Genomic DNA, 13,400 nt, shown 5'->3' with positions numbered 1-13,400 from the left:
AAAAAGAAAGTAAATAATTGCAATTAGAAATCATATATGTCGGAAATCAAATGTTGATGAGCAGAAACCTTTTACTCATCATAAAAGAGATAAATCACTAAAGATTTGTATACATTAAAATTTGATATTTGGTGCTCGAAAACTGTCTGATGGGACTCCTCCAAAATGAACCAATCTATCGCTGAGGACCAAATTAGATGATGTGGATGGTGTATTCTCTAATTCTAACTTAGGAAGAATGGGAACAAAACGAATGACGACAACAACATGTCAAACATAGATTAAATATCTATGAATCAATAAAGTATACGTGCATTGAAGGTGATAACGATCACTTGAGGCTTATAACTCTTTGACTAAATTATGCAATAATTAAATATAATCATTTTTATATTTTTATACTGATAGTAATTAATATACTATCCTGCTTAATAAATGGTATGATCAAATTTGTTTGAAAATTTAATTATGTATATGAAACTATGTCTTCTATATAAAAATCAAAATTTTCGGACGAACCTAGATTGAACCTTTATGAAAATCTATCATTTTTGTTAATTGAGTTAATATGAATCTTTTACATATGTATATATAGCATTGATAGCTTATATAATCATGGTTTATTCCATATTAACATATTTTTTCAGTTAAATTTGTTAATAATATCATGTAACAAATTAATTCAAGATTAGAATGTCTACAAAATGCTAACAAATAAGAACAAAATACGATTTCTCGACTTAAATTTTAATATGGAGTAGTTTTTCGTTTAAATCTAATTAAAAATGAATAAAAACTTATCTTGTACTATTTTCATTCAAAGATTTTAATAATGTAAATCATGCATTTTCATAATTCAGTACAGTTCTTTTTAGAATTAAAGTTGATGAGGATGATATTTGTGATTTAAAATAATTTGTTAATGTTCACCTTTTATTCATCACCTTGTGGTATGCCCTAAAGCAATAGCATTATCAATTCTGCTGAATTGATCAACTCAAAATTCCAAAAAAAATTCAAAATTTCAAAAATGAAATTAAACAATTTGAATTTTCACATGAAAAAATCAATTTCGAAAAAAATTTGGAAAATCAAAGTATTTGATAATTAGTCAAATAATCAATTTACATCGTTTTTACTCATAAAAAACAACTAATTTTTGATTTTGATATCATATTTGATAAATACTCATTCCAGAGTTGACGTAATGTATTAATTATTGTTAGAGATATTGCTTTCGCAGCAAAATTCTTATTTCATGAAAAAAAAAAAATGATTTTATTCCAACAAAAAACAAGTAAACAGATGAATGGAAACGTACTATATTTTCATAAATGTAGTAATCAGCGTGTCAGCTTTTGTTTATCATGTTCGAGTCAAAATGTATTAACTTGTAATAAGAAATATTCGAAGATTATATGAAGTATTGAGCATTCTTTGTAGAAATATTTGTAATTCATTACTAACATATATAATAAAGTTTTTTTTTCCTTATTGCAATAATTTTGTCTGATTTTAATAACTTTTCATGTATACGAGTTGTGTGAATATGCATCATAATATGCGTAAATATACTTATTTGCGACGAATAATGTGGTTGCATAATGGAGGTGCTAAATTTTGATTTTTAATATGGGGCTTTGGTATGTATAATCATGTTCTTATCTCAACGTAGGAGTATTGGTGCAATATGATTAAAATTTACGAGGTTGATCTTAAATTGAATAATTCTGGAGTATAAATCACAATGCAGCTAATTCTATGTTAAAGATAGATACAGATTGTAGTAATCAATTAGGGAGTACAAATTCATTCTTTCATTTCTGTCGTATTGAGCAGAAAGGAAGAGATCATAACCCTAGGAAAAAAAGCCCAAATTTGTCACTTTTCATAGTACGTTAAACTCAATTCGCTCGGCGAATGCCGAGCACACGTACTCATCATTCAACATAATATTCTCATTCTTTGGTTATTATAGTGCCAGACAACACAAGATTTCAAAGAATTACTTGAGTTTTCAATTAATCTTAATCCGATTTTAGATTTATCGAGAACTCCATCATCACAATCACATACTTCAGTGCGGTAACTACAATTATCCATATACAGAAGGAAGTTCTTTTCGAACAACTCATTTGGAGTCTGTTTTGGAAAGAACTTCTTTCTGTCCGACTTAATTTCATAGTTCCTGATCAACCAAAAGACAGAAACCACACACTATCTACTTAGGAAAGGAGTTCTTTCTAAATCTTCCTTAAATTGAGATTTTACGAGAGATAACCCTTCTATTGCACTTAAAAATGAACATTTTGATATCTTTAGTATCACACATGATCATATATAGTATTTCATCTACATGAATACATTCATCTTTCGAAGTCTCTCATTAAATGGGAGGCTTCGAAAGATGAATCGTTTTATTCATACAACTTTAAATCTCGAACACATTTAGAGTGTGAGTATATCATTTTATTCTTGTTTTGAGTTTATTCTGATTCAAAATTGCAGTGAAAACAGAAGTTCACACATCATATCTGAATGTGAGCTCATCTATACTTATACGATCTCAATACCTCCACTCTAAGCATAAGAGGTGAAGTTATATAAAAATTATCAGATGCGTTGAAGTCTCAAAAGTATTGCCTGAATGCTTGTTTCATATTTGTCCAAGTAGTTTCAATGAATAAATGTATTGTTTTTTATAATTTCGATTTATTTTTAGAAAATATTCAATATAAACCTTTATTGTGTTATTGACATCTCATAAATTCTCTGTCTAAATCATATAAAAGCGCGTTTTACCCCTATGAATCAAGAAATTCATTCAATATTCATGGTATATTTATTAAATTTATACGATTTACTAATAATCAATATTATATCCTCATAAATAGCAATATATTTTGGTAATCTATGATAATCATAAAAAATATTTGAAATCAAATTTTCATTAGTTTAGGTTCCTTGTTAATAGTAAACCATTATATTTATTACTAATAATAAAATCTATGTGTCGTATTGAAATTCAATAAAATTACTTATTCGGTCCAAAAAACAAATTAGATAAATTTTTTCTTTTTTTATGTAATTTTTGTTTTTCATTTTTCTCAAGATCCTAAGTTATGTTCTAACTTTTGACATCATATCCTATCATGCTAGGCTATATATTATAGCATATCCAAAAGGCAAGGAAATCTATCAGAGAAGCCTTTTTGACCTATCGTTGCCCTACCTCTTTGCCACTCAATCCTCTGAAAAGTCTGAGGTAATTTGCAAAATTTATCATTGCCCATCTATCATTAATTTTGAAATGCCAAAAATAACTTTTACTTATTTTTATTGTTTTCTGAGAACTCATTCAACGTTGTGTCAAAAAATTGACATTATTATTTCACATAACTATTGTTTTGTATTATAATGAATTTGATAGGGAAACTTTGTGAACTATAAGCCCGTAAAATTTCTTCTCAATTATTATTTACAAAGTCCTCATTGTTCCTCAATCCTCTCAATATTATCTTAATAAGAATTTAATCTGAATAATTTTGATGTGTAGTGTTCCCAGTATTATTATTATCATGATTGTAAAATATTTCAAAAGTTACATTCAAATTTGCAATGGATAGAAAGCTTCCAAATGGAAAAGTTCCAGTACGCAAACAAGGCGAAATGCGTTCGAAATTTTCAAAACTGGAAGATGCCAAGTTACTACATTTAGTAGAAGAAAGCGGGAAAAGCCCAAACTGGCGCTCAATTAGTTATGCCATGGAAACAAGAACTCCAAGGCAATGCAGAGAGCGTTATCAAAATTACCTCAGACCAAACATTGGGCACAACCTTTGGACACCTCAAGAAGATGAATTTTTGCTCAAGCAATATGAATTGTACGGAAACAAATGGAATTGTATTGCAAAAAATATGAAAGGAAGAACTGGAAACACAATAAGAAACCGTTTTCTATCCTTATATCGAAGAATGCAAAAGAATGAAAAAAATAGAGCCGAAGCAATGAAAAAGAAAGCCGAAATTCCATTACCTCCTCCTGAGCCTGTTGAGCCAAAACCACCACATGAAGATTTACCACACCTATTAGTTGAACTGCAGACACCCAAAGTTCGTAAATACGTTATCTGTCCTTCGAATCTTCTTAATCGTCCACCTCCATCAGCGTGATTTTTGTTGTTTTTTGATCTATTTCTTATTATTTGTTTAATTTAAATCCTTGATTAAATTTAATATCCAACTTTTTTGCCGATGCTTTCTACAAGGAAGTTTTGATTCCTTGCAATGAGACCGAATTTTATAAACATAAATGATTTAAAATATTGTCAACTCTTAATTCAACAAACAATATGAAGATCTCATTATGAAGCATTTGACATCAAAAATCGCAAGTGATCAATAAATATTGTGTGTTTAGATGTAAAAGGCATAAAAATATTAATTTAAAAAAACAATAAAGTACTCTAATATTTATTCAATAAATTATTAAGAATAAAAAAAACAAAATATATTTGATAATGTTACTCGTGGATCAATAGTATGTATGTGTGATATAATATGTCATGAAAACAAAATAAAAACATAAAATCTTAAAATCTCAATATGGAGTTCCATCATGAACAGAACTCTGGTAATCAGACTCATCGCTAGAATTCTCTTGTGTTGTTGACATCAGTGGAGCTTGAGTCTGTGCTTGAGGAGACCAAATTTGGCTAAGATCTCCGAACTGTCTTGGGCAGAACAGCATGTGGAAGAGAAATGCAGTTGCAAACACTAAACTGACTCCTCCCATTGACATATATGCTGTAGATATGAAATAACTTCCACTACCAAGGGAACTCGTTGTTGAGAAAACAATTGAGCGCTGGCCGTCGAACATAGACTCTGGATAGTTCTTTTTGATAAGAATGCTGTAATTTCCTGGAGGAATTGTGCAATTATAACATTTGGAATAAAGTTTTAAGAAAACAGGCATAGCAGCTGCTCTCATCCATACAATGAAGTGCTGGTTAGTAATATTGCCTGGAAAGTCATCATAATTGTCCAGCCACTGAACTGATTTATTGTAACCGATATTTAGACCTTTAAACAATCTTTTTCTATCGCTGGCAAGAGCTATATCATCGGACGTAAAATTAGCGATATCAGCGTAATTCCAAATATATGTATCGTTAAAAAACGAAAGTGACATCAAACCACATGGAGCATATAGGTCTTTAACCTCCTTGGATTTGTTCACAGATATAATTGGGTCACATGCTATTAATTCGCTATATGTTAGAAATTTTCCTTGCATTTGTGGGTAACTTCTTGAGTCGAAGATTCTTCTGTGATTCTGATATAATCCGTAAAGTTTGTATTCCATTGATATTTTTCCTGAAATTTCAGAAGTTGTGTTAAACCAAACAATACACTGTGATTTATTGTAGCATTCTCGATCATATCTGATTTCTATATCTGTCATATTACCTGTAATAATGAAAAATGTAGTTCCTAGACCAATAAATAGCAATCCGATTACATATAGTACGATAACTGCTGTACGTGGTGTGATAAATGCATGCCATTCCTTTAATGAAAGAAGAATTGTCTGGCGCTGTTTTCTTCCTGTGGGTTTTGTAACATCAAGCGTCGACATGATAAATTTATTGCCAACGTGTTAAAATTTTTCATTTTCACAAAACACTATTAACTAAATACAATTAAGAAGATTCACGAAATTCTTTTACTTTTTTTCAGAGGTATTCAAAATGAATTGAAAGGTTTTCGATCAAATTTCAAAAATATCAAAGAAATTAATCATAAAACGCTCGAATTAGTCTGAGATCTTGAAAATTTAGGTTAATTTAATCAATTCACACATACTGATCGCCTTTTTATTTGAAAAACCGTTGCGGCACATGATTCATTGATCATTGATTTTTATTGTTATGAGGGATTACTCAAATTCAGTATTGTTACGCAAAGCTATTTCTCAAAATAATAATAACCTTCGATAATATGGTTCGTAAATGAACTTTTGAAATAAAGTAGGGGATTTAACTTTGTGGACCCAATTTAAATATTAATGTGCAATGGATTCATATAAGAATAAAGAGATTGAAGAAAGCAATCGTACTTCGATTGATCGGAAAATCGTAGAAGATGATAGTTATGACTATGAAAATTATTTAGCTTCAATAATCAAAGAATTTTTAGAAGCCACGCAAGTAGATGTTAAGATTAGAACTCTTGAATCATTAAATGGAGAATTGGGAAACAGTTTATTTGTTAATTTCATTGTTAATTATGAAATTAATCAAGAAAGAATTATTTCACTTCTATTTTATAATTTACATGATGATAACGCTTTTATATCTTATGGGCATTATATTTTCCATCTATTTTTGAATCTAGCATCAGACACAAACATAATTAACTTTTTATACACGCAAAACTTGAATGATTTATTCTCAAAACATGTAGAAATTATCTACACAAAGGATAGTGAAAATGATACAGAACATTTGACCGAAAAAAATCTTTTAATTTCAGATTTTATTAACCTTATCTCACAATTATCAAAATCAAAGCCGAATGAAATGACTTCACAAGATTATTACAACTATTGGTTTCCATTTCATCGATTTATAATCGATTGTTTGGATTTTGAAGAATATCATCAATTATCTATAATTTCTATTACTAATCTATCAAAGATATCCTGTAACATGAGGGATTTATTTATAAATCAGTCAATGATAGAAAGATTTTCCAAACTTTTAGTGTCAAATAATAATTATTTTCAATTTTATTGTGATGCAATGGCTGCTTTCTTATTGAATAACGCTAGAGATCTGAATAGACTACCTTTTGACTTTGTTCCAAAAATCCGTGAATTTTTAACTGATATTGAGTTTGAATTCATGCAAAATCTATTGAATTTCTTGGTATCTATTACAACAACATATGATGGATGTAGATTATTGAAAAAGCACGGTTTAGTTGACTTAATTCTTGAGATATCAGAAGAACTACCATTTGTTTCGAGAAAAGCATCATTAAAAATACTATTAGATATGCTTGATGAAACTGATTACGAGCCAACTCTTGTTAATTTCCTAATTGAGAAAGAAAACCTCGAAATTTTCGATCCTTTCTTTGAAACAAACGATGAAGAGATACTATCAATACTTCTTAGACCATTGTCTAAGATTGTCATCCAAGCTAGAGTTGATGGACCTGATATTCCTCCTTTGTTCGAAGTTTTTGCAAACTCTTCTGAAATTCTTGATCAGATTAGAGAAACTGCTGATTTAGACCCATTCGAGCACAGAATGGATATAATCGAGATGTCTCAATACATTATTTCAGAAATGGAAGGGAATTTCCAAAAATTGAACTCTCAGTAGATTAACACAAGAGCTAATTATATACCAGAATGTAATTTCTGAAAAAAAATTAAATTATCGAAGAAAATTTATTCTCCCATGCATAATTCATTCCAATATTAGTAGTATGATATTTATGTGTCCTACTCTATCATTTGCAATGGTAAAAAGCGAAATAAGATTTATAATTGACAACATTTTAATATTATTTGTTTTTTAGACAGCAGAGTTATATGTAATTGTATATAAAATTCCATGTTTATCACTTCATATTTTAGTAATTTTTTCTATTTCACAATAATTCCGCAAAATAATTAAAATAATCTATTATTAATGGTAATGAAAAAGGTTATCATTAATATATATAATTCAATGACATTTTTAATAATAGAAAGCTGATTAATTCTCAGTAATATAAACATTAGGACGCTCGAATGTTTTGATATCTGCTTCGAGCTGAGCAGCTTCGCGTTCCATCTCCTCCTTCTTCCTGCGGAATGAAAGGTTATCTTGACCGAAAGATAACGAAGCATAACGTTTCTTGTTTTCGGCAAGATTTGCGTAAAGGCCATTAAGGATTTCGATACGCTCTTCTTCGGAAAGAAGGCGGCATCTTGTCTCTGTATCCTCTGGAACCATTGATTCACGAACATTATCCCAATATTCAGCTTCGTCAGCAGCTTCTTGCTTGACACGGTCCATATAAGCTGGAACTTGACCGTAGTCTGGCTTATCTGTGTACCATGTTTCTTGCTTCTCTGGATGTAATTTCTTAGTCTTAGGAGCTTGTTTCCAGTTCTCGAGAATGTAATTCTTCTTTAGATGCTCCTTCAATTTAGGAATATCCTTTGCCTTTGGAACTGGTGGGTTGTTTAAACCTTCATTTCCTTTTGGAACAACACGAGTCTTTGGTGGAAGCTCCTTCTTTGAGATTCTCTCACCTTTCCTTAAGAAATCTTTTGGACTCTGTCTGATTTTATCTGGGTGTGGACCCATTGTCGCATGGCTGAGTTTTTTAGCTGTCATGAATTGCTTTTGGTCTTGGAACTTGCTCTTGTGGAGTGGTTCCTTGATAATCTCTGGTGGTGGTTTTGGAATTAAATTGTAAATGCACTCTTCTTCGTCAATCATAACTTTTTAAAAAACATCCGTTATTTTCAGATATCATCGGCGTGAAGTGCAATTGTGCATAATGTAAACAATTTTGCTTTCAAAGATCATGCCAGAATATGCATCATCCTGTATGTCAAAACTATATTTATAATCTCATTATTCAAAATTCAATAATTATTTTGATTTCATTTTCATGGTTTCAGTCTCCATAAATTACCCTTCCTAAAATACTGAGAAAATATTATTGAAAAATTGGATTGGATATGGAGTTTGTGATAGCAGATTAATGAAATATGTGTGATTTGTATGTGTAAGCATATAATATGATGAAGTAAATATAAAACACGTGTATTTATAATTACAAAAATAAAATATTAAGCAAAATCATCTTCAAAATCATCTTCTTCCTCCTCATCTTTGTTTTGAGGAGAAGGTTGTGGAGTTTCATGATTGCTTTCATTTGATTCCTTTTCAAAATCTTCTTGGCTTTCTTCTTTCTCAGCTTTAGGAGTTCCTTGATTTGATTCATTTTCAAAATCATCTTTAGAATATTCCTTTTCAACTTTAGGACTTTCCTGATTAGATTCCTTCTCAAAATTTTCTTGGCTTTCTTCCTTTTCAACTTTTGGATTTTCTTGCAATGAATCTTTTTCAAAATCATCTTTACTTTGATTTTCTTCTTCTTCTTTATCATTTAATTTTCTTTCTTGAGATTCATTTTGAGGATTTTCGTTCATCATCTCTTCTTCTTCATTCTTCTTGTCATCATCTTCATCATTTGAAGGAGGTTTGTATTGGTAAGATTTATAATCTTGTGTTTGATATGTTTCTGTGTCATAATATTGTTCTGTTGTTGTTTCTTTTCCTGTTTCTTCTTCGTAAAACTCTTCTTCCTCTTCATAATGTGAATCCGTTGGAGGAACTGATTGTTCTGTCTCTGTGTACTCTCCTTCTTTAGGAAGCTTTGGTTCTATTTCTTTTGCTTCTTCTTCCATGCCGAGTTTCTTGTAAATGTCATAAGCTAATTTATAATAATAGAATTTTGTGTGAACAGCGTTATTATCTGTGTCTCTAACGAACTCCGCATTCTCAGCAGCTTCAATGGCAAGTTGGGCATGAGATTCTGAGTAATCTGGGTAAAGTTCGAAAAAAGCGTTGACTCCGGAATCGAAATGAGGAATGGCTTCAACAAACATTTGTTTGATATTGAAAATATGAGCTATCGCTAATGATTTTCTGAATTCCAGTTCTAATTCTTCGATTTCAGTGCTCATGAACGGTTTTATGACATTGAATGCGTTTTTAAGTTGCTTATTGGCTTCATCAGTTTTATTTGCTCTTGTTGCATCACTAAACAAGACAAGGTGTGCTTCAGTTGTTTCAATAGCAACTAATTCTTTTTCTCCTTTTGTAGCTTTAGCAACACTCTCAAGTTGATGCGCTTTCTCGAGATTTCTGATTGCACTTGTTGGCTTGTTCAATCTGTTGTAACAAATGCCGATATTGATAAAACTGAGAAAAGATTGATGCGAGTTTTCGCCAAATTGTATTAAATTGAGAGCTTTTTCCTGAACTAAGAGATTGAGCCTTTGGTTTTCGTCAAGATTTGTGTTTTGAAACTGCTTTTGTAAATCTTTGAATTTTTCTTTGACTGGACGTTTATCTATTTGCTCATTTGGATGGTTTTTGTAATATGCTTCCATGTATGTCTTATAGAGTCCTTGTTCGATTGTTTTGCTTTGATTATATTTAGAATTTGCTTTTGAAAGTCTATATGCAGAACTACTTTGCTCTTGTGGTGTTAGTTTGGTGTTTTCGCGACCACTGCTTGAAGATTCTATCTTTCTGCGTCGAGGGTGGGTAAATCTAGCACTCGACATTTTTTTTATCAACGGAAATTTTAGGTTTACAACGGAATTAGATTTTGAAAACCTTGAATTTTGGAATTAATTATTATAATCGATTTTATGATAAAATACAAATATATTTTTCTTTTTATTTCTGTAATTTGTCAATCCAAACCAGAAATAAGCTTATTTTTACAAAAAAAATATTAAAAAAAACTTTTTTATCATTTTTTGATTTAGGATATATAAACTACTCATAGCCTATTGTTGTTAAATTTCGATTTTTTTTCTCTCTGATCAATAGTTTTCGAAAGAATATCCTCTAATCAAATGAAAGAACAAGCTGATAATAGTTCATTCCTGAAATACAATTTAAGTATAAAGTGCTCATGGAAAAAGAAAACTTTTAATAACGAAGAAAATTTCTTTTGCTAATGGTTTTGTAATACCTTATGATTTTATATGTGGTTTCTATAAGCTGTCTATTTTCGTATGCAAACCAAGCATAAATGATTTTAGGTCTCATGCGTCAATCAATGAAACCGTTTTTATCGTCGACCTTTTCGAATGGCCAAGCGCTCTAACACTTCAGCTCACAACAGATCTCACCAGCACCACCGCAATGGTATCCATAAGTGCGTTGTCAAGAAACTCTGGTTCGAGAAAGGCATGAATGCTAAGTTCCTCCGCAACGCTCGCTATGCTAAGGCTGGACAGAATAAGTCCGAGGAAGAGGATGAGTAAATAGATATTATGAACTTAGTAAATATCTTGCTTTAATAATACCTATTTTTATTACTTTTAATAAACCATTCTCATTCAAAAAAATTATGACTTTTACATTTTTTAAAAGAATACTTCACCAATACTATCCTCTTTGTAGGTGAGTGAAATATTCAATTTTTCCACATTTTGATTGAGAGGATAGAGATTGCTAATCATAAAATCTCAATAATTATCCTTCTCATGGCTAGAATAGATTTGACTTTATTTGTATAAATGAAGTATAATATAAATATGAGAAAAGCTACTCGAATGAAACATGATTTTAGTCAATCTTGAGTAAAATTTAACGATTTATTATCATTGTTGGACATAGATTTGTATTCCATGATGAAATGGCAATTTTATATTTCAATAATTTACAAATTTTTGCAAGAATTTTATCATGTTGTTGAGTTTATTATTCTTTAAATTTAATTTTAAGCTTCCTATATATCCTGAAAAGAATCTCACAGAAATGGAAGACATTACTACCTTTTTTGATGATCCTCCGCCTAGATCTCGATATGCATTTATTTCAGGTTACACATGTGATGATTCAGAAGAACATTTCTTAATTCTTGCAATTACTTGTGGCTATTCATTAATGAAAGTTAGTCCGAATTATGATAGAGTACTTTTAATTCCTACAACAATGGATATTCCAAAATCAAAATTAAAAATACTAAAAAGCATTTGGACACATATAGTCAGACGCCCCTATATTAAATGGCCGGATGGATACAAAGATAAAACACAAAGAGATACAGCATTTTGGTTTAAATTAAACGCTTGGAGTGTTACTGGATGGGAAAAACTTCTTTGGACAGGTACAGATGTCATATTCAGAAGAGATCCATCAACAATATTTAAATATCCCGCTCCTACATCAATAATTGATCATTTCGTTTACGGATTTTCTCATTTAGGGCCAGTAACTAATGGAGATTTCATTATGTTCAAACCATCACTACGTGATTTTGCCGGAATGAAGCTTCTAGGCATGAATTGGAGTCGAAATCCAGATGAATACGGTTTTAAGCTTCAAAAGCAGGGAGCATCGTGGACAGGACCTCATGATCAAGGTCTTATTTCTCAATATTTTGATGGAAATATCACAGTTGCTCCACAATGGTACCAATTAGAAGTTCCTGGCAATCCACAGTCAATATTAGGCTATAACAACACTGAAACGCCAGATCCTCGTGTTGTTTCTTTCCATTATCCATCTCTTTTCAAGCCTTGGAAAAATAATATTGGTCCATATTCAAATGCATGGGCCAATGTTGCTCAGGAAGCCTTAAATTCAATTAATTTCACGTATAATCTCAAAAGACATGGATTTCCTCCAACAGCAACTGTTCATCCGAATTTGCAGTTCACATATGAACGACCAATGCCTGCTTTACCGGCCAAATACCCTTATTTGACCGAAAGTGATGAAGGACTTGATGTTTCCCTGATTTTCCCTGAAACTTTATTTGAAAGAAGGGCTCTTGTCAGAAAGATTGCATTTGGATGTTTGACATTCCTCGCAACGCTTGCCATTCTCCTTAAAACATACTTTGATTCCAAATTTGCTTATGTTCAACTTAGCAAATAACAAAAAAATAATTATATATTTAGATTTGTTAATTATACGATTTGTAAATATTTATGGTGTTGTTAGTCATTATTTCAACTTCCGAGAAAAAGATTTTATAAGAAAATATTTATTCATAACAAAAAAAAAGTATAATTACAGTAAGACATGTATAAATGCATGATAAATCCTTGTTAAAGAGCTTGTTTGATGGTTTGATAAACCAAAATATAGATTAAAGTAACGATAATAACTCCAGACATAGAATATCCATAATATGCTCCAATGCACATAAGTGTGTATGAGCAGAATATTGAGAAGACAATTGTAATTACTGTTTTAGGATAAATTGTATGCCATCTATCGCGAGTAAGGCCAATTGTTTTTTCAAGATCACGCGTTTTGATGTATAAGTAAACCCATAATATAATTGTAAAGATAACATTTCCCGTTGCTATATTGATAAAAATGTTAGAACGTAATGCATGTTCTGTTGATGGCTCTGATAATCTGTATAGAACTATTATAGTAATAATGGACATAATAATAGGAAGTATTGACCATATTCGATTCAAAATACAATTCATTTCTAATTTTGGAATTTGTCACTTTTTTATTCCTTTTTATCGAATTTTTGGAGTGATAAAGGTCAATATCTATTATAAATTTAGTCATAACTCTTTCATATCCCCATGTTCTCAAGTAGTCTTATAGTTATTTCAG

At 30.6% G+C, this 13,400-nt stretch overlaps 7 protein-coding genes across 7 annotated transcripts, besides 1 other annotated feature; 4 read left to right on the top strand and 3 right to left on the bottom strand.

Annotated features, from left to right (window-relative positions):
- The first annotated feature begins 1,893 nt into the window (after positions 1 to 1,893).
- Positions 1,894 to 1,941: a mobile genetic element.
- Positions 1,942 to 3,612: 1,671 nt separating this feature from the next.
- Positions 3,613 to 4,276, top strand: TVAGG3_0865920 (RNA polymerase II transcription regulator recruiting protein; the record flags this gene model as incomplete). The annotated part of the gene is made up of 1 exon (XM_001314527.1): positions 3,619 to 4,173. The coding sequence occupies one exon, from the start codon at positions 3,619 to 3,621 to the stop codon at positions 4,171 to 4,173; it is 555 nt and encodes a 184-aa protein (XP_001314555.1).
- Positions 4,277 to 4,433: 157 nt separating this feature from the next.
- On the bottom strand, positions 4,434 to 5,641 carry TVAGG3_0865910 (aminophospholipid transmembrane transporter protein; the record flags this gene model as incomplete). The annotated part of the gene is made up of 1 exon (XM_001314528.1): positions 4,601 to 5,641. One exon carries the CDS (start codon positions 5,639 to 5,641, stop codon positions 4,601 to 4,603), a length of 1,041 nt encoding a protein of 346 aa, XP_001314556.1.
- A 421-nt stretch (positions 5,642 to 6,062) lies between these two features.
- Positions 6,063 to 7,660, top strand: TVAGG3_0865900 (armadillo (ARM) repeat-containing protein family; the record flags this gene model as incomplete). Its single annotated transcript, XM_001314529.1, has 1 exon — positions 6,807 to 7,394. The coding sequence occupies one exon, from the start codon at positions 6,807 to 6,809 to the stop codon at positions 7,392 to 7,394; it is 588 nt and encodes a 195-aa protein (XP_001314557.1).
- An 87-nt stretch (positions 7,661 to 7,747) lies between these two features.
- TVAGG3_0865890 (enkurin family) lies at positions 7,748 to 8,513 on the bottom strand (the record flags this gene model as incomplete). Its single annotated transcript, XM_001314530.1, has 1 exon — positions 7,773 to 8,504. The coding sequence occupies one exon, from the start codon at positions 8,502 to 8,504 to the stop codon at positions 7,773 to 7,775; it is 732 nt and encodes a 243-aa protein (XP_001314558.1).
- Positions 8,514 to 8,829: 316 nt separating this feature from the next.
- On the bottom strand, positions 8,830 to 10,387 carry TVAGG3_0865880 (uncharacterized protein; the record flags this gene model as incomplete). The annotated part of the gene is made up of 1 exon (XM_001314531.1): positions 8,861 to 10,366. The coding sequence occupies one exon, from the start codon at positions 10,364 to 10,366 to the stop codon at positions 8,861 to 8,863; it is 1,506 nt and encodes a 501-aa protein (XP_001314559.1).
- Positions 10,388 to 10,685: 298 nt separating this feature from the next.
- TVAGG3_0865870 (ribosomal L29e protein family) lies at positions 10,686 to 11,204 on the top strand (the record flags this gene model as incomplete). The annotated part of the gene is made up of 1 exon (XM_001314532.2): positions 10,901 to 11,077. One exon carries the CDS (start codon positions 10,901 to 10,903, stop codon positions 11,075 to 11,077), a length of 177 nt encoding a protein of 58 aa, XP_001314560.1.
- A 289-nt stretch (positions 11,205 to 11,493) lies between these two features.
- TVAGG3_0865860 (glycogenin subfamily member family) lies at positions 11,494 to 12,784 on the top strand (the record flags this gene model as incomplete). The annotated part of the gene is made up of 1 exon (XM_001314533.1): positions 11,574 to 12,698. The coding sequence occupies one exon, from the start codon at positions 11,574 to 11,576 to the stop codon at positions 12,696 to 12,698; it is 1,125 nt and encodes a 374-aa protein (XP_001314561.1).
- Positions 12,785 to 13,400: the final 616 nt, after the last annotated feature.

Source organism: Trichomonas vaginalis, chromosome VI, assembly GCF_026262505.1.
Source record: "Trichomonas vaginalis G3 chromosome VI, whole genome shotgun sequence".
Taxonomy (NCBI): domain Eukaryota; phylum Parabasalia; order Trichomonadida; family Trichomonadidae; genus Trichomonas; species Trichomonas vaginalis.
This window is presented reverse-complemented; position numbering and strand designations above follow the sequence as displayed.